Source organism: Haliotis asinina, unplaced genomic scaffold (genome assembly GCF_037392515.1).
Source record: "Haliotis asinina isolate JCU_RB_2024 unplaced genomic scaffold, JCU_Hal_asi_v2 scaffold_18, whole genome shotgun sequence".
In the NCBI taxonomy this organism is placed as follows: domain Eukaryota; kingdom Metazoa; phylum Mollusca; class Gastropoda; order Lepetellida; family Haliotidae; genus Haliotis; species Haliotis asinina.
This window is the reverse complement of record NW_027133890.1, coordinates 337,271-356,933: the sequence shown is the minus strand read 5'-3', so window position 1 is coordinate 356,933 and position 19,663 is coordinate 337,271. Positions and strand designations below refer to the sequence as shown.

At 42.6% G+C, this 19,663-nt stretch overlaps 1 protein-coding gene across 5 annotated transcripts in view; it reads right to left on the bottom strand.

The window, feature by feature from the left end:
• Positions 1 to 19,663, bottom strand: part of LOC137269890 (uncharacterized) — a 175,733-nt gene that overhangs the window by 102,339 nt on the left and 53,731 nt on the right. For 4 of the 5 annotated variants that reach the window (XM_067803727.1, XM_067803728.1, XM_067803729.1 and 1 more), the window contains 6 exons: positions 4,372 to 4,716; positions 2,671 to 2,726; positions 2,113 to 2,209; positions 1,445 to 1,501; positions 1,070 to 1,125; positions 708 to 816 (listed from right to left, as the gene is read on the bottom strand). In XM_067803727.1, coding sequence (XP_067659828.1) covers positions 708 to 816; positions 1,070 to 1,125; positions 1,445 to 1,501; positions 2,113 to 2,209; positions 2,671 to 2,726; positions 4,372 to 4,716 — 720 coding nt within the window. The remainder of the gene's footprint in view (positions 1 to 707; positions 817 to 1,069; positions 1,126 to 1,444; positions 1,502 to 2,112; positions 2,210 to 2,670; positions 2,727 to 4,371; positions 4,717 to 19,663) is intronic. The other variant, XM_067803725.1, reaches the window with a different exon arrangement.

The following is a 19,663-nucleotide window of genomic DNA, read 5'->3' as shown; positions in this document are numbered from 1 at the left end:
TATTGTTTAAAAACAGGTCAATAGGTGTGAATGATGTGGTTAATACTGATGGATTTCAACAGAAATAGAGTTGCTGTATTGTTTAAATTACAGTACTGTCGAAAATACGGAAAACTATTTTTTAATTAATCTCTACACTTTATGTAAAGTGCAAGCTAATAAGCCTGCATGCGTGGGGACCAGCATAATATGCCGATATAGTTGGCGTGGCGGTTAAGTGTCCTATTTGCAGTTGTGTGAATGTTAGGGATGCATAGTAGCAGACCAAGAACAGTTTTTTGTTTCCTATTTCCGACAGTACTTTAGTTCTGATGTGGGGTGTTGGACTTGTCCCGGAATGACACAAGTTGTCACGAATGGAAGTAGTCCTTACTCATTCTTTCTGCCGCTGTATAGGTCATGATAGGATTGCCTTGTAACCTTTATTGCACATACACATCCTAGGAAAGGCTAAGTTGTAGGTCTTGTTTCAGATGCTGCTGTGTATATTTCTTAGATGATGACGATACAGACACTTGGCCGCAGCACTTGGATTCAGGGGAAGTAACTCTAATCTGTTCTACATTTCCGATCAGGAAACTACAGATTATGGCATTGATGTTTGATAAAAAGGTAGTGCGATCTTATGCAGTGTTTTCAAATGAATATTTGTCGTTGCATAATGACTGTCATTGCTGGGGTGTGTAGTAATTGTCGACCAGGGTTACCTTTCTTGTGTGTGATCTCAAGTCTATACATCCTCTCCTTGGTGGCCTTCAGTTCCTGCCTCGTCTCTGCAAGTTGTCTTCTCAGATCAGTGACGGTTTCAGACATGTGCTGCAAGAAAGGGGTTATGAACATGGGTAAATGAGCTTGAATGAGAAAGTACCACTTATTTAGCATTAACATCTTAGAAAATAACAGGAAATATTTGGTTCAGCTGCAATTAATATCCCCTGAAACTGTCTGTCAATTTACGTGTATTTGAGAGATACATATCAGATCAAGATCTTGCAATGTCACTTCTCAATAGGAATAGTGAACTGCATCATCTTGAACATCACTAACATGAGAGTAAAACTGACTACACCTGTGGTTTACTAGCGTCCCCCTTTTTCCTGTGGCCGCCTCCAGGTTCAGATAGATCTGTAATTTACGGACATATTTATAACAACACATTTACTTACAGAAACCAGTAACTATGCATCGTTTTATCATAATGAAAATACAGGACGACATTAAGTCATTTTACCCTAACGCTTTCAGAAAAGAACTCAGGGATTAAACGTGATCGGATTAAGTTTATTACCAGTTATCAACTTTAGAATCGACTTCATCTCACTTCTTAACCATTGTCTATTATTCACGTTTGTCCTGAATTTATATATTCTCCTTGTCTATGTGGTGATGTATCACTTGCTTGTTAACGACACATAAAACAAATACTGATCCTGTTCCAGCTTACCTCTAGTATCCCGAAACTCCTCATCACCAACGTCTGTCACTGTATCTGCTGCAGTAACTGAAACAGTAAGATCTGCAGCTGTAGGATTTACTACAATCATTTAAGTAAGAAGAGTACATTAACTTGACACAATTTCTGATGTTTTATTGATTAAATGTCTCCTGCGTTCCAGCTGTTCAACATTATTTTTTGTGAATGTATTTAATGAGGTGAACACAGTGGAATGTCTTTGCCATCTCATGTCCACAGAAAGTAGAGCGACCAAGGACACCACAATCCAGCTTCTAGATGGGTCTTGTCTTGTAGCTACAGTGACGTACAGATCATCTTGAATAATGGTGTTCCTGATCACAGTTTGTACTCACAGACTCCACTGGTTTCTGTATCCCTAAAATGTACACAACTACAACAACGATGTATCGAAATAACTCACTTTGATCTAACTGGGCATTCAGTGGAATGCGTAAGGGTTTTTTTAGAAAAGCATGTTTACACGTAACATCGAGGAAAACCTTGAAAAAATACTAACTGCTGAAAGCAATAGATCAGATCCAAAACCCATACGTTCAGAACAAGTCACTCCTTTGATTTAGCCACTGTTTTTTTTAATGATTAGTTAGATTTCCAAACTAGTTCACCTTTTCAGACATACGACCTACAACATATACCTGCCAGCTGTGCCCGTTCCATCTCCTTCATGTCTTGTAATTGTTGCTTCAAGTTTGCCACTTCTTCTGACAGGTCTTGCACCACTTTGTCGTGTTCCTGCATGTAATAGATATTTTGTGGATGAATACATACATACATACATACATACATACATACATACATACATACATACATACATACATACATACATACATACATACATACATACATACATACATACATACATACATACATACATACATACATACATACATACATACATACATACATACATACATACATACATACATACATACATACATACATATATCAGGAAAAAGCAGGACTTTAAAGCAAATTAGAAATTACTGCGGGTAGTTTTACGAATCCTAACACATGTGGTTAAATACCACCGACATTGGAACATTAAGCATGGAATACTTGAATCATTAACACACGTAAAAGACGGTCCAATCAATTTGTTGGGGTGTTTGCGTCAGAAAGGTTCACAGATATCGATTGCTTGATGGTATAATGTCATAAACTAGATGAGTGACAGGCGTGTTGATCACAGATACCTGCATGTTTACGTATCTTCTATCTAGGACACCATGTCCAGGCAATGAATCAGGATCTGAAATAGTGTTCTGAGTCAGCAGTTTGTAAGTTTAGCAATTTGTAACATACAATGGACATTACAGTAGACCTAAAGATGGATTCATTCCTTTTGTAACATCATCTGTAAAGACGTCAAAAGAGACTTGCAAATAATCAGAAAGGCAGGTACACTGTTTCCACAAGTTAAACATTCTTAACAAAAGCATTAATAAAGAGTGAAAATGGAATGTGCATCGTAGAATTCTACTAGATTCCTGGAGGACACGTAGAATCCTTCATTTCCAGGACTCACACCGCCATAGCTATGGCCAATAAAAATGAGGCATGCTTTTTATGTTGCATTATATTCTATGGTTATGATTAAATCAATATTAACATTACTTGGTGAATCACTCAGAATTATTATGGCTGTTATAGACGAGGGACGACGACTATTCGACTTTAGGCTAAAAGATGAAATGCCTCAGGTATAGATCACCCTATCTTGGATACAGCATGCATGTATCAAGTCCATGAGCACCTGATCCAGTTTCTCGCTTCCCGTGTAAAGCCTGTGATGCTGAAGGACAATTTTCACTGTGATCTTCACTGGACATATCACTATATATCACACGTGTTCCTGATTGTACTAGCCCTGCCAGCTGAGATGCCTTGTGGCAGATAGTCATGGTCACACACTGACCAGTCCACTAGGGCGGGGTGTCATCCAGGGTACGCCGTTGTTAGCAACGGTATACGAGGAACTCTAGGATGACTGCTCTGACATGTTACCCACGGAAAAACCGAATTGGTTTGCATCACACTGAGTCGGAATGTGGGCACGATATAGTTGATGGTTTTAATGTACAAAGGATGTGTTGGGAGTCCAAACTGAAAGTACACATAGCTTACTTATGAAAGACGCTACAACCATGGCATTTAGTTATAACCTGGTTTAGAGTACTAATACAGAAATGATGACATTACCCAAATGAACAATATTTCAAAATAGAAAAGACAAAACCCTTCCCACATCCATCAACACATTCGAGTGTACAGTTGTGGCTATTTCATGAGTATGTATTTGTTTCGACAGAATTAAAGCTGTATGATGTTGTGTGTAAACAAATCGAGTCTGGGCCAGACAATCCAGTGATCCAGAACATCAGCATCGATCATTCCAAAAGCGATTCGAAACAAAGATGCCAAACAAGAATCTAATCAGTTCTGAACAGACCTTCCTTAACAATGTACGAATGAACAGCATATTATGCTTATGCATAACTCGGTATTAAAGCATAATAGCAGAATTAGAAGCAGATTTAATAAGTATTGAATACACTTTAAGACTCATAATTTCTTTCCAAACATTTGTTCTCATTAAACCCCTAAGATTAATGTCATATAACATATCCAAACATATTACAAGCATTTAATTGTACGTGCTATTGGTGATATTTTAAATATACTGAACGATTCCCGTTAGGACGACACAATAGTAAATGACAGGTGTCATTGTCAGCCTCATTACACAAAAGTAGCAAGCAAGTTTCCTGATACTGACTTTCATTTGATCCAAAACACCTGTGCATTAACAAGTTCACCAGACATGCAAGTGTTTAAAGGCAGGAAAAAACAAGGCAGCGTCTGGTCCGTGTCCAGCACGTAAACTCGTCCCTTACCTATGAAGTCCTGCAGTTGGACTTCAATCTGGATGTCTTTCACTGTAGAAGCTATCCCCTGGAGGCATTCCAGGATCATTGCTCTCACTTCTGCATGTTTACTGATCATCCCCAGGGCGTCTTCTGTGCTTCTATGATGAAAGGTAAATATCACAGAGCCAGCTGAAACGCTCCCTAGACAAGCCTCAAACGAGCGTGTGATATTTTCTTTAAATCGAGTAAAATGACTGTTTCTGGTCTCGTTGTCGACTTCAAGGTTGAGGGTGTCCGGTTTGCAGAGCCACGTTGTTTCTGATTTATCCTCTTCAGAATACTCTGCAGTCGAATCAAATATACATCTGTATTCTGCAATGAAAGAAAATGTTCTGAGAGTATGCAACCGATCAATATGAAAGATATAATTTGAGACTTTTGCTTGAAATGTGTGCCGTGTGTCCTGGCAGAAGAAATCCCAGTACAGCAAATTACTTTGAGGTGGCTATTTCATCTGGTGTAAAGGGCAAAACAGATGTAGACATCACCATCTCTTACAGACATAACTGTGTTATTTGCATGTTAATGCGGTTCCTTGAACACGCACCTTTCAAAGATAAACTGCAAAACTACTTCCTTAATCATAGATGAAGAAACGCTACTTTTCGAATTAAGAATGCTCTTTGCAAATTCAATAGTTAACATATCACTGTGTAGAGTATTACTTTAATTAACCCACAGACTACTCAATCTGTGTGTAAAACGGATTTCGTCATTTGAATCCCGAATCTGAATATTTTGTACAGATTCAAATTATGACCAACAGTGCCAATATACATTATGTCACCCCTTCAAATGGACAAGGTGATCATGGTGAGTCCTGGTCATCTAGAAAACATAAACAACTGAACTGCAGTTTCCCATATTTGATCTTCAAGAATGAATCTTCTTCACATTCAGTTGTCAGCGTTTGAATCCCGAGTCTGAACTTTTGTTCACATTCGGGAGGTAGGTAGCTAAGTACGTACAAAATGCCCTTTTCTCCAACATGTATCTTCAGAGAGATTGTAACAGTTACAAAATGACGTCATTATTACAAAATTATGCATTATGACGTCACAGTAGGGACAAAGTTCTAGAGTGACAAGGTCAAAGCTTACAATGGTTTGAAGGTTTGAAAAGTGAACATTGTGCTTGGTCCTGGATGTGCATACGGCTATAAAATTACACAGGAATATAGAATATGTAATTTCCTATCCGTTGGTATAAATATAACTGTGACTACCTCAAGGGTTTGAGAAATAGACACTGCTCAATGTTATCCAAAACGTTTGTGTGCGGTGAAAAAAGTAAATTTCTCCGTTTTTATCATACACCAATAAAAGCACTCTGCTACAAGGTTTTTAATTTGTCCTCTTTACGAAAAGTGTGAGTGAAGAAAATACAGCTTTGATATCTGAACGACGCTAATGCATAACGTCATACGTTAATGCATGACGTCAAACGTCGACAGAGAGGTCATGCACGTATAAAGATAAAGGGGCATAATTCCGCCATACTTTACATTAGGTCAGTGTAACTCAGATCACATGGAGAAAATTTGCTGTGGATACGGACAGTATATTTTCGTTATGTTTTGTTCATAGTGAACACAAAGTTCCCCAGTGTGAGAGGATACCTTTTGGTAGTTTCACAATTCGTAAGAAACGATGCCAATGTACTAAGTCAGAAAGCAGGTAGTAGCGATTTGGGTGGACCTATCCGATACATATTTTAGTTCTTAGATTCCCATATTCTTCTGTTTTTGTAGATGTATTTTGATTAATTTTGCATCATTATTAACGGAGTAACAGCCACTTTTTCAGATGTAATGAAATAACTGAAAATAATGTGAAATTTAGTTGATGTTATGGCATGTTTTGTGCATTTTGTAACTTTGGAAAAAGACGACTCTGGTTTGCTGATTAGTATATATCTCACCTAATTTCCACTCAATGTGTAAAAGGTATCTTTGTCATAGTTCATCTCTTTTTAGACAAAACCTAAAATGAATGGTTTCACCACTGAAATAGTGTCCTGAATATGCCAACGACTAGACGGTTTTACTACATATCTTATTGTGAGCAACACGTGCACCTGTATGGCATCAGTTTAGCGTAAATGAAACATTCACAACACCTGAATATTCACTGAGGATATATACTTTTCTTCTTATGATTATGTAATTATTTCACTTCGCAAGTCCGTCTGCACTTCCTTGAATATTTCCTTCTTCATCTACGGCTGGATACAGCAACATTCTTTTTGTCTATAATATAGCTTATAAACTATTTGTAATTGTCTGTCAATTTGAAAGAAAATACTTTAAGCCTATAAGGTTGATATTATCATATAGGTAAATGGGTGAGATATGAGTATCTCCGCGATTAAAAATACGAATCCCATCGAGGCTTGTTGATAGTGAAATGCCTTGTCTTATTGTGATTTGACAACATTTATTCTCGTGTTTTTATACCAACTTATTTTAAGACCATGTAAAAGTTTTATTGGATCGGTTGGCCTCTCTGCGAGATATACGTCTATAATTATTGTTGTGTGTGGTTTAATACAAAATGGACCCAAATCACAACTGAAAAATACTAAAAAACGTTGGAATTCTATTTGATGGTTAATGTCTAAAATGGCATTCGAGTTGGCTGGGGCTAACATGTTGCCATCAGTGTAATCGTAACACTTGTATAGAATATTCTTTGTCCGAAAGAAAGGATGTGAGAAGGATGCTGTCGTTAATCATTTTGAGAGCATAACCACTTTGACTATAAATGACGTAAGGGTTGGTTAGTGTTATTTTAGTCCATTCAATTTCTGGATAATCTGCAAGTGGCATTCGTTTGTAAACTTTATCCTTATAGTATAAGATGTACTGGGTGTCTTCCTCGCCAGGTGAATTGAACTCATTTGTGTGTCATCGGGTGTTACATTGGAAACCATCGTTTATATATCTGTCAGAAAATGGTTTCAAATAGTTTTTCTGATAATGCCTTATGTATGAACTTTAAACTAATAAAACTGATATTCTCGGATAGAAAAATCTTGGTTAGAGATACAGTGTTTTCAACTATCAATGTGATATCTTGCAGACTAGTATCACCCCCCACCCGTACGTAAATTGAGCAAACTCTGCCCTGGTGTTTTTAACCCACCGGAGGTTGATTCCTTTCACGATCTCAGTATCGTTCTGCGGTGGTTCACCTAGGAAGACGTGTATAACCAGCGCGGTATTACCTCAGAGGCTTTCTAGGAGGGTGGCTACACTATCGAAATCAGTAACTAATTGCAATACCGCGGTTTCCCCGAGTTTACAGGATAGCATGTGGAGTGCTCTACTAGAGGCAGGTGTGATGATTACACTGAGTCTTTGTGCTGGGAAGTAAGCCACGAGCAGGATTCTGTTGTTTACGACTTTGTTTAGGTAGTAGTCTTTGTTTTCCATGAAAACGTATGGGGAAATTAGTGTTGAGAAGTCAGTTGATGTGAGCTGGTAACATCGTCCACTTGTTACTGCTATTGCGTATTATATTGTATGGCATATTTTGACAGATATCTGTCGGCCTGTCAAAGTCTTCTAAGCCAACCAATATACCACCAAACTATGGTCGTATTCTCCATTCATCTGCATCGCTGCAAAACTACATCATACTGCGTGTTACTGCCCGATCCTGATGTATCTAGGTTAAAAGAACCAGGTTGACTTATGGCGGGACGTTCAACTCGTTTGTAAATGTTGTTCATAAGCTTAAAAACGTACATTTTTTTCCTATTCCTGCATCATCAAACCCTCTAGTATCACCTAGGTCTGATAAACCAACATTAATGCATCGTTTTATTCACATTCCCTGTCCTTGATTACTAACCAATTTATATGTGCAGTGTTATGCTTATGTATCCTATATTTACAGGGGTTTTGTTATCTAAAATTGAGACCCTTAATTCAGAAATATTACCACTTGTTAATTTTTTATACTGGCGCGATGAATATGACTCGGTGTGACCCTCGTTGCGTTTTTCTGTTTTAACAGGACGGCCCTCAACAACGTGGAAGGACGTCCACTTAGTATATTATCCGCTGTGCTAAGCTGGTCTAGATGAATGCATAGCTCGTGGTATGGAATTAGATCTGGTAATTCCAAACCAATGATTGTTGTGCCAGGGGTTATTTCCTGTGAGTAATCAATCGTTGTAAATCCTAGCATTCTCACCAACGGTTCACTGAGCCTCAGGTTATGTGATCCACTGGATTTGTCTAACACCAATGTTCCGTTTGAGTCACTTATTATAAGTTTTGCTTCCAAGTCTTTGAAAATTTCATCATTGAGAGAACACACACTTGGTAACCATTGGGTATGTAGAACAATTTTCCATCGACGAAGACCTTATGATTTCTTCCGAGGTCGATGTTTGTCCATCGCGGGTAGTAGGTGATATCGGATAGTGCTATTTCGAGTTGGCCAGACGTGTTATCAATGGCATGTGTAAGTTGAACGGTCTCACCGTTCGTTATATTCGGAAGAGTAATGTACATATTATAATATAAATTATACATAATAATGATATGCACAACATAAATACCTTGACTTCACACACATTAAAATCGTGTGGGGACTTGCAGTCAGCTGAGGGGGACATGCAGTCGACTGTCCGTAGGACCCCCCCCATTTTAATACCGAGTTCATTGATATCTTCAAAAACTATATCGTGACCGTCAGTAATGCACAGTCAGTGGTAAAACTGGCATCAAAACCCGATGCAAGTTTGGCAAAACCAACTCAACTTCGCTGTGTGGTGTGCGAAGACAAGGTCGGGTGTGACCCTAGACTATGGTATAGACAAACTGAGTAAGGCAGTCATCTTGTTTCATGTTTATTATCAAACGAGACGGATCTTGAAGGAAATAAGTGCTCCTCTCCCCCAAGATAAAGCGTGGAGTATGACCAATAACCCATATGATAAAAGCGCGTATGAACGTATTTGTGGGGAGTTCATGATTCCATCGAATAAAGACTTTCGTCTTCCCGGTGTGAACCACGGCCTCGGTAAAGTCTACGTGTACTTTTATAAGTATGGAACGTATAGGCTCGGTTCAATAGATGGCACACACAACCACCACCGTCATACATTTATAGGCCCCACAACGGATGAGCAGATCCATGTCAGCCATAATAAACAAACCGATCCTTGGGCAGTCACAGCTTGATATCAAAAACATCGGAGGGGTTCACTTGTGCTGCCACCATACGCTTGAACGACTCTATTCGAACCTACGTGTGGACTGTGTTGGGGTACTTGTTGGCAAACACGCTTCGCCATCATAGATAATAAGGGAACCGCTTACAACGTCCAGAAACAGTTCGTGGTTAACATTGAGGATGCCATCGCATCACCGGTAGATCTACCTAGGGCTATAACACGATACCAGGACACTTTACAACACACTAGGTCAAAAGTCGACTACGTGTTCAGTGTGGGATTGTATATGGCTCCAAGTGATATGCGTATGAGAATAAATACAATAACGGGCTACAACAATGAAATAATCATCGTTACAGCAGATCAAAAATTGGGTGTTAATGCCGAAATAAATGTCTCCCACATACCACCTACACATATTAGTGCAACCATCACCAGAAGCTAAATCAAGGAGCTTTGTGGACAGCCGACTGCAAGTCTCCCCCATTGTGCAAGCGTCAAATCAACAGCATATCAATTATAAAACAGCACTGGCTGTCAGAGGTGTCGTGGTCGGCTTGTGTCTTATTTGGTTAAAAATTCCTTAGCAGCACCGAACACAGTCCAGCCACGCCGACGATGGATGCCCACAGATTTTGACCAAGCCACGTGGCAGTTTTACTAAACATGCTGAGCAGCCACGACATGATACTTCCTATGATACTGTGCAGGGCTTCTGTGACCCTACCAGCGAGTTTAGCCAGGGCTTCTGTGACCCTACCAGCGAGTTTAGCCAGGGCTTCTGTGACCCTACCAGCGAGTTTAGCCAGGGCTTCTGTGACCCTACCAGTGAGTTTAACCAGGGCTTCTGTGGCCATACCAGCGAGTTTAGCCAGGGCTTCTGTGACCCTACCAGCGAGTTTAGCCAGGGCTTCTGTGACGCTACCAGCGAGTTTAGCCAGGGCTTCTGTGACCATACCAGCGAGTTTAGCCAGGGCTTCTGTGACCCTACCAGCGAGTTTAGCCAGGGCTTCTGTGACCCTACCAGCGAGTTTAGCCAGGGCTTCTGTGACCCTACCAGCGAGTTTAACCAGGGCTTCTGTGACCCTACCAGCGAGTTTAACCAGGGCTTCTGTGACCCTACCAGTGAGTTTAGCCAGGGCTTCTGTGGCCATACTAGCGAGTTTAGCCAGGGCTTCTGTGACCCTACCAGCGAGTTTAGCCAGGGCTTCCGCGAGCTATTTCAAATGTTTTTTTATCCAGTCTCTGATGCCACCACCTCTTGTGGGGATCTGCGGTCAGCTTGGAGGTGTGGGGAACCCCCCCACTGATACAACAATAGTTGATATAATGAAACCTAGTGCCGTTAGAACACTAGCAATGGTGATGCCTTGCTCACGGAACAATGTTCATATTTTGTTGGCTAAGTTGTATCCTCGTTCAGTATTCTATCGATTGTTTCTCGTATGCGACTGTATTGTGTTCGTAGCTGTTCATGATTCGAGGAAGCAGATTCCAATCACGCGTTTCTCTTGTCTTCTACATTACTAATTCGTTCTGTGATACAGCACTTCATATCCTCGTCTCCCGTTTCACTGACTTGCATTTTGTATTTTCACGAGCTATGTGCTCATCGAGTTTGTTCAGTTTTCCTATGTTGTTCACGAGTTCTCCTCGTACGCATTTCAAGGCTTTGTCTAGACCGTACAGTTCCCTCATTGGAAATTCAAATCCCGGCAATGGTTTATCCCCATATTTAGTCAATGGTTTCTCAAAACTGACAGATGCTTCTGTAGCATCAGTGGGGGATACCCCCACAGTCCTGTGGGCACCCAACTGCAAGTCACTCAGTTCGGATCGTATGGTTTGCAGATCTTGAATGGCCATCGGGGATATGGGGACTTGCGGTCAGCTGGGGTGTGGGGCCTGCCCCCACTTTTGGTTTGGCACCACCGTAATCCAACATGTTTAGTTTTTCAGGGATAAATTCAGCACCATGGTGACTGGTTAGAGTTGACAGGGTGAGTGGTTTTCTAGTGACATCAACCTCTGGGTTATCTTTAAAGCACAGAGTGCCATAATCATCTAAGGTAAACTTTGAATAGTCTCGGCCCTGTGGCTCGACATAGTTTTTATCTGTTTTTAATGCATCATAATAATGCTCTACTGCTGTATTCAAAAGTTGCTTTCTCAATGGTGAACTAGTGAACGAAGTTTCATCAACTTCCACCGTTCCAACATCATCCACATAATAATCATCCATCTCAAAATCACCCATATGTTGAAATTCTATTATATTAGTATATGTAAAATATCTTACGGTAGAAAGCTAAATCCTTTTCGAAAATTATGACAACTGCTAGCCGTCAAAACCGTGCACCAGTCAGTTTCTATTACGAACAATCCCAGCAAGATAGACCGGAACCAAACACTATTGGTTCGATTCCCTAACTTGGGTGCAAACGACGTCATAGTGCTGGGTAAGGCTCGATTGACCTTTCACATCGTGCTGGCTTCAAGCAACGACAAACTCGAGCTCATTAATAACGTGGGTCATCCCATAGTCAAGAAGATCACCATAAAAATTAGCTTCAATAAGGTGCTCAGCATAGACGACAGCAATATATATTACTGTTATGTAGACCTGTGGAAAAGTGAGGAAGAACGCGACAACAGCATGTACCAGGGACTGGGCAGCAAAAGATCCAACAGGTTATATATCAGGTAAGCCTTCACACCAGATGAAACATCCAGACTACCGGATAGTGAAAGAGGTAGACCATATTAATCATAATAATAACCCTACCAGAGCCCATATTAGTGAAACGTTCCAGTGAGTCACGATTTTTTTCGAATGACCTGTCAGTAGAACAGTTGATAGTATCTGGCAGTGTTGTAGCTTCCTGATTACCTCGGAAGTAAACAATGGTCTGGTCAAAAGCATCATTCCCCTGTTGTTTCTATAGTGTCAACTTTAACGTGAGTTGAAATTTAATACCTTTTAAATCATTCACTTTTTCAAACACCAATTGCATTACATCTTCAACGTCTGTGTTTCTTTAAACTTCCATCTTCCACCCTCTCAAATATTCCCCAAAAGCACGCTCAGTAGGCTTGAATTGTAATGGTATAGGGGCTTGTTCCCTTAGTAATTCAATGAGCTCAAACTTCCTCATACATGAATAATTTCGAAAACCCCTTTCACGTGCTTGTATTTTTAATTCACGTATCGTAGGCATATTACAAGATTCATACCTCATCTAAATAATTTCTCCAATAGGTTGTCAGCAGTAGTATAGGGAATGACAGTTCTAAAACACTTTCAAGAAATGTCTCTACAAAGCCTTATTTACTAAATAAGGCTTTGGTTGGGGCCTTAGATCTTGCTACTATTACCCCTACTACAAAAAGGTTGGGTGTCTATGAAACAGTTTACCGTGTATTGGTTGGAGGTAACACTGTGCCGTACGGTACGATCAATAATTCTTCTCTTACAAACCCCCTACCCGGCCCACCCCTCAAGTAGTACAAGTTAGGTTCGTCGGCTTTCATATCCACTTTATCTATGTTGTAAGTTTTGACTGACCATATAGGATCGGTGGCCCGCTTACGGCTATCGCCCTCGTGTTCCCCTACTACTTAACGTCTGTGCCTATGTCATGTTTATATCGATGAAACAGTTTAACGTGAACCGCCTACGATCTCTTTGGTGTTCGTAATAAAGGCTTGCTGGGCTTTTTGTATCCCCTGTTCTATGTACTTTTTTTTCTCGTCCTCGCTGATAGCAGACTTACGAGACTTGGATCGAATATCTTGTTTCATTCCGTTATATTTTTTGAGTTCAGAGAGGATTGAACGAAACTCCTCTTCTGAGATCTTACTGTCAGAGAGTGCCGTGGAAATTCGCTCACTCACTGTGTTCAGCTTTGCTTCGGCCAGAACCCTGATCTCGTCGTGTTTCAATGCCTTACGATTAAGTCTGCGTGATACTAACTTAAGCGCCAACCCTGCCAACCCTGCCACCCCAGCTGTTATTTCAATACCTAGCACTATAGGTGCGGCCACGATGGTAGCTAACAACCCAACGCCTGCCGCCCCTAGTCCCATGCTGGTTGCCATAAGGGTAGTGTCAGCCCCGTCCACGATATTGAAAGCTCTATTGTACTTTTTACATAGTGCTTTCCACGTGTCACGGTCTTGTTCTAGTTGACGTTTCACATCACATAACTGCCTCAAGCGGAACCCATCTACGGTTTCCAGCGTCTTCGCTACTTCCTCTACGACTGGGTACAGACCCATCCTATAATGTATATTTTGAAAGATATTTTAATTGGGTTTCAGTTAAAAATCTATCAATGAATTTGAAGTCTACAAGTTCTAGACTACTAGTCAGGGCAATAGGTGAGAGGCTAATAGAATTTCCTGTTGTAATAGAAACCCCACGGAGGTTTATTAAGTGGTTTATAGGACCCGTGGTATCCTGTTGTATAACAATACGACAATATTGGTCTATGTAAGACCAGCGTATTGACACCCCGGGTAAAATTTGGTGTACTATTGGGGGGGTTCCATCGAATAAAGCCGTAAAGAAGACTTCTATGATGAGGGTGAAAGGGGAGGATATTCTATCAAGATTACTGCTAAATGTTAATTTATTGTGTGGATAAGCACTTAACCCCTTTTTTTCGTAACCAGTAGATGGTATGTGTACTAATGCCCTCTCCGGAATGAAATCCCCGGCCCAGATACCGTTGTTCTTAATCTTAGAGACAACCCCATTATTTAATGTGATATAAGGTGAGGTGAATGTTAAGTTGATCAGCCATTTGGGCTCTTTTAAATCTGGTAACGGCACCCGTCTGTACACGTTGTCTTTGAAGTGCAGGATATATAATTCATCTTCCTCACCAGGCTGATCGAATCCCTCCGTGTCTCCTAGGTCGTTAAGCGTAGTGTTGGGATGATGACTGGTCATTATTATACTATTACGATATAATTTCCAACTGGTTTTCTGATAATAATTCAGGGGTTAACTTCATACCCATGAAGTGTATGTTGTCAGGCAGGAAGATATTGATTAGTGATATCTTGTTTTCCACGATCACGTTGACCCCCTGCAGACTGGTCTTGGAGTCGACACCCACCCGCACGTAAACATTGCAAACTTGATACTGACGTTGTTTGCCCCACCCGAGTTTGATCCCCTTCACGATCTCGACATCATTCCCCGATGGTTCCCCTAGGTAGACTTTGATGATCAGTGTTGAGTTTGCCGGTAGACTCTCTAGTATAGTGACCACACCTTCGAATTCAGACACCAACTGCAATTTCACGTTTTGTATGGCTGGTTTACTCGATAGCATGTGGGCTGCTATAGTGTTGACTGGGCTGACGACTATGCTACGTCTCTGAGTTGGGACGTAAGCCACGAGCAGGGTTCCATTGTTCACGACTTTGTTTAGGTGGTTGTCTTTGTTATCAGTGAACACGTAGGGGGAGACGAGTCTAATATTGATAAACCAGTCGTTATCGGGTAACAACACCCACTTGTCATCTTCGGTGAAGACGAGCATATATGGCTTGTTTTGGACGACGGTAGTGCTCTCAACATCGTCTAAGTCGAACAGTTTACCACCGAACGAAGGGTATATTATCCAATTATTATCACCGGTGTTGACAAGGGCGTACTTAGTGTTGACTGTTGCTCTTGTGGTATCTATCATATCACTTAGGGTTCCACCGGAGGGGATTTCAACGCGTTTGTAAATGTTGTTTTTCAGTTGCAAGGCGTACGATTTACCATCTACTCCGGGAGCGTCGAAACCGTGCGTGTCTCCGAGGTCGGAGATCCCGATATTGACGCATTTTTTCACTCCGGGCCCTTGTGCGCTGGTCATTTTACATGAAGCGTTAAGCTGAGGTATCCTATATTTACAGGATTATGATTTATATCTAACACCGATATTGTCAGCTCAGGTATGTTGCCCTGGGTTAATCTCTTATACTGCCGTGGTGAAAACGACTCGGTTCTACCGTCGTTGTATTTCTCAGTTTTCACCGGCACTGCTCTCAGTATAGTGGAAGGGTGACCTCCTTGAATGTTGTACGTTGTGCTCACCTGATCGAGATGAATGTACAACTCTCGGTACGGTACTAGGTCAGGTAACTTCGTGCCTGTGACGGTTGTTGTTGGTTTTATCTCGTCAGGAGACATACCGAGTATCCTCGCTAATGGTCGGCCGAGCCTCAAGGAGGTTCTTCCGTTGTTGATTAACACCACTGTGCCGTTTGAGTCGTTCATCTTGAGTTCGGCTCCCAGGGGTTTGAAGACCTCGTCGTTTAGAGAGCACACGCTGTAGTAGCCGTCAGTTATCTGGCTGCGAGTTCCACTGACGAACAGCTTATTGTTGCTGGCGTTAATGTTAGTCGATTGCGGTAGGTAGGTGATATCGCAGAGTGCGACTTCGAGTTGACCTGACGTGTTATCGATCGCGTGCGTCAGCTGAACGGCCTCACCGCTCGTTATTCCTGGAAGTGTTATGTACATGTTAGAGTATATATGCTCATTATATAATAGTTTTAAAATGTATTCCCCTGGTGTGTTTTACCCTAAACTGGACGTAGATTTCTCCCCCATGAAGATCGTGGTTGCTCCTGAGTTGTATTTCAATGCCCAGCTTTTAGATGTGTTCGATAAGTATAAGCTTTCGGTGACTAACATCAAGGCAGTCCACGCTTGGTTCAACAACCCTATGCAGTTCTGGCAGAATCAATTCAACTTTGCCGTGTGGTGCGCTACAACGGGGTGTGGTGTGACATTGGCCGACACTCGGCGTGGACCGCTGAGTCAGTCTGTGTTCAAGTTCCACGTGTACTACCAGGTCAGACGTATCCTTAAAGAGATCAGCGCCCCCCTCCCACAGGACAAAGCGTGGGGCGCAACAAACAACCCGTACGATAGACGGGCCTACGAACGTATTTGCAATGAATTCGAAATAAACCCGAAGACGGATTGGCGTTTGCCGGGGCCGAACCACGGGTTGGGTATTCCTTATGATGGCGCGCGATCAGTGAAAGAAGTCAGTGATGATTTACTGAAACGAGATATACTACGCCAGGACTTTGCTTTGTCGAGTAATGAATGGAGGGATGATCGTATGAACTTTAAAGGTGGTGTTGCTTTCACAGTCCAGAAAGTGGAGCAGTCAACCGCAGACGGGTGGAAAATGTTCATGCTGGACACGTCGAAAGGATTCACTCGTGCCGGGGTAGTCAGGTTGAACGACTCGATTCGAACGTACGTGTGGGCGCTGTTGGGTGCGCAGTCGATGACGCGTTCCAACATCCTCGGTAAGGGAACTGCTTACGACGCTCAGACACAATTCGTTTCCAACGTTGAGGATGCTATCAATTCTCCAGTTGATCTCCCGAGGGCCATCGACCGTTACCAAAACGTGTTAGAATACGCCAGATCGAAAGTCAATTACGTGTTTGGTGTGGGGCTGTACATGGCTCCGAGTGATATGCAACTGAGAGTAAAAAAAGTGGTGGGTTATAACAACAAAATAGTCATAGCCACGGCGGATCAAAAGTTGGGTATCAACCCCGATATTAACACCCCCTATATCCCACACATCCCACCACGTGAAACGGGTATAGTGGCGCCACCCCCGGAGCCTAAAGTTCAACCAACACCACAGGAGGTGGCCCCTCATATTCAGGCTCAGCAGCATATTGATAGTAAAACGGCCCTAGTGGTTGGTGGGGTAACTTTGGGACTTATTTGGTTAAAGATTTCTTAGCCGCTACGTACACCAGACCCGCCACGGCGACGATGGCTGCCCACATGTTTTGACTGAGCCACATGGCAGTTTTAGCCAGAGCGCCCAACAACCACGAGACGATGCTACCCAGGATGCCGGGAAGGGCTTCGGCGGCTTTACCAGCCAGTTTAGCTAGGCCTTCACCGAGTTTTTTTTATCCAGTCTTTAACCCCACCGCCTGTGGGAGTTCCCCCGCCGCAAGGTGTGGGGGGTGTGGGGGTTCCCCCCACCAGTGACACCACCAGGGTAGATATAATGAAACCCAATGCAGTCAGAATGCTGGCGATGGTGATCCCTTGCTCCCGGAATAATATCCGAATCCTGTTGGCTAAAGTTGTATCCTCATTCAGTATTCTATCGATTGTTTCCCGAATGCGACTGATCTGGGATCGAAGCTGTTCACGATTCGAGGAAGCGGCTTCCAATCGTGTACGTCTCTCGTCTTCTAAATCGCGTAGTCGTTCATTGATACGGCGCTTCATATCATCGTTTTCAGTTTCGTTGAGTTTGGTTTTTTCCCTAGCGATGTGCTCGTCGATTTCGTTCAGTTTCCCCATGTTGTTCACGAGTTCTCCACGCACACGTTTCACGGCTTCGTCTAAGCCGCGCAGTTCCCTTACCGGAAAGTCAAACCCCGGTAACGGTTTGTCCCAGTAGGTGCTCAACAGTTTTTCTATGCTGTCCGAGGCTTCTGTAGCACGCTGTGGTGTCATTTCATCTCTAGTGGTGAGGTGGGATCTGGTAGCTTGCAGATCTTCTTTAATGGCCTTAGGTATTGCACCACCGTAATCATTCATGTTTAGATGTTCACGGATAAATTCAACACCATGGCGGCTGGCTAGAGTTGACAAGGCAAGTGGTTTTTTATTGCTCTTGTTAAAGAGGTCAACCCCTGGGTCAGACTTAAGGCGTAGAACACCCTTTGTATCAATAAAAAAATTCTTATGGTATCGACCCTGTGGTTCAACGTAGTTTTTATCTCTTCTTAAACTTTCGTAATAATCATTTACCGTTGTTTCCAAGAGTTCTTGGTTCAATGGTGAACTAGTAAATGAGGTCTCCTGCTCATCATCGAATGCCTGGGCACTATCGCCCGGCATCTCCGTCATATCTATGTCTTCATCCATTAGTATTAAAAATATATTTCTTTTATATAACAATGTACGGCAGAAAATTAGATCCTTTCAGAAGATTGAGAGAGCCATTAGGTGCCAGAGCCGTGCGCCAGTCGGTGACCATCACCAACAATCCCAGCAAGATAGACCAGAATCAAACTCTGCTGGTTAGATTTCCAAACCTTGGTGAGAATGACCTCATTGTACCAGGCACTGTTCGACTGGCGTTCAATATCACGTTGACCTCCGACAACGACAAACGCGAGCTAGTGCGTAACGTGGGTCGAGCCATCATCAAGAAAACTACCGTCAAGATCAGCGGTAACGAGGTGCTGAGCATCGACGACAGCGACGTGTTTCACTGCTACAAGGATCTCTGGAAAAGCGAGGGAGAACGAGTCAATGATGTGTACCAGGGTATCAGCAAATCAACCCGGGCGCGCATAGGGTATGTCTTCACGCCAGACCAGCAAGACAAGCTATCGGACGGTGAAAAGGCCATCGCTCGAGCATACGGGAATCGATTCTGCGTGCCGCTCGACTTCGAGTTGCTCACGGGACACGCGCCGTTTTACCAGGCCGCGCTGGGTGATAGGCTCGAATACGAGCTCACGTTTAACGACTATAGCAAAGTAGTGCGTACGCCGAACGGTGATGAGGCCACTTATGCCATAGACAACATCTCTCTGGAGTTCGACATGGTCACTAGCCCTGAGCTGGCCAGGCAGGTTCGAAGCCAGTACTCTGGGAAGATGGCTATCCTGTACGATCGCGTACTGAGGCATAGATCAGTCGTGCGAGATAAGAGCGACACTGTGTGGAATATCAACCTGAACGTGCCGGCGCGATCGATGAAAGGTATCCTGGTCGTCCCCGTGGAGTATTACGATCCATTCCGGAGGGACAGCGAGAAGTTTTTCAACCCCGAGATTGAAAAGGTGGAAGTGACCATCGAGGGCGTGCCCAACCAGCTGTTCAGTCATGGTATGAGACCACACCAGCAGTGGGATGAGATAAAAAAGCTACCAGTGGGGGACTACATAACAAAGGACCTGGACCTCGGCTCCGTGCAGATCGGTGAATACCTGACCACCAAGTACGCCCTATGGTTGGACATGCGATCCACGGATGATGATAAACTGCACGGTAGCGGGC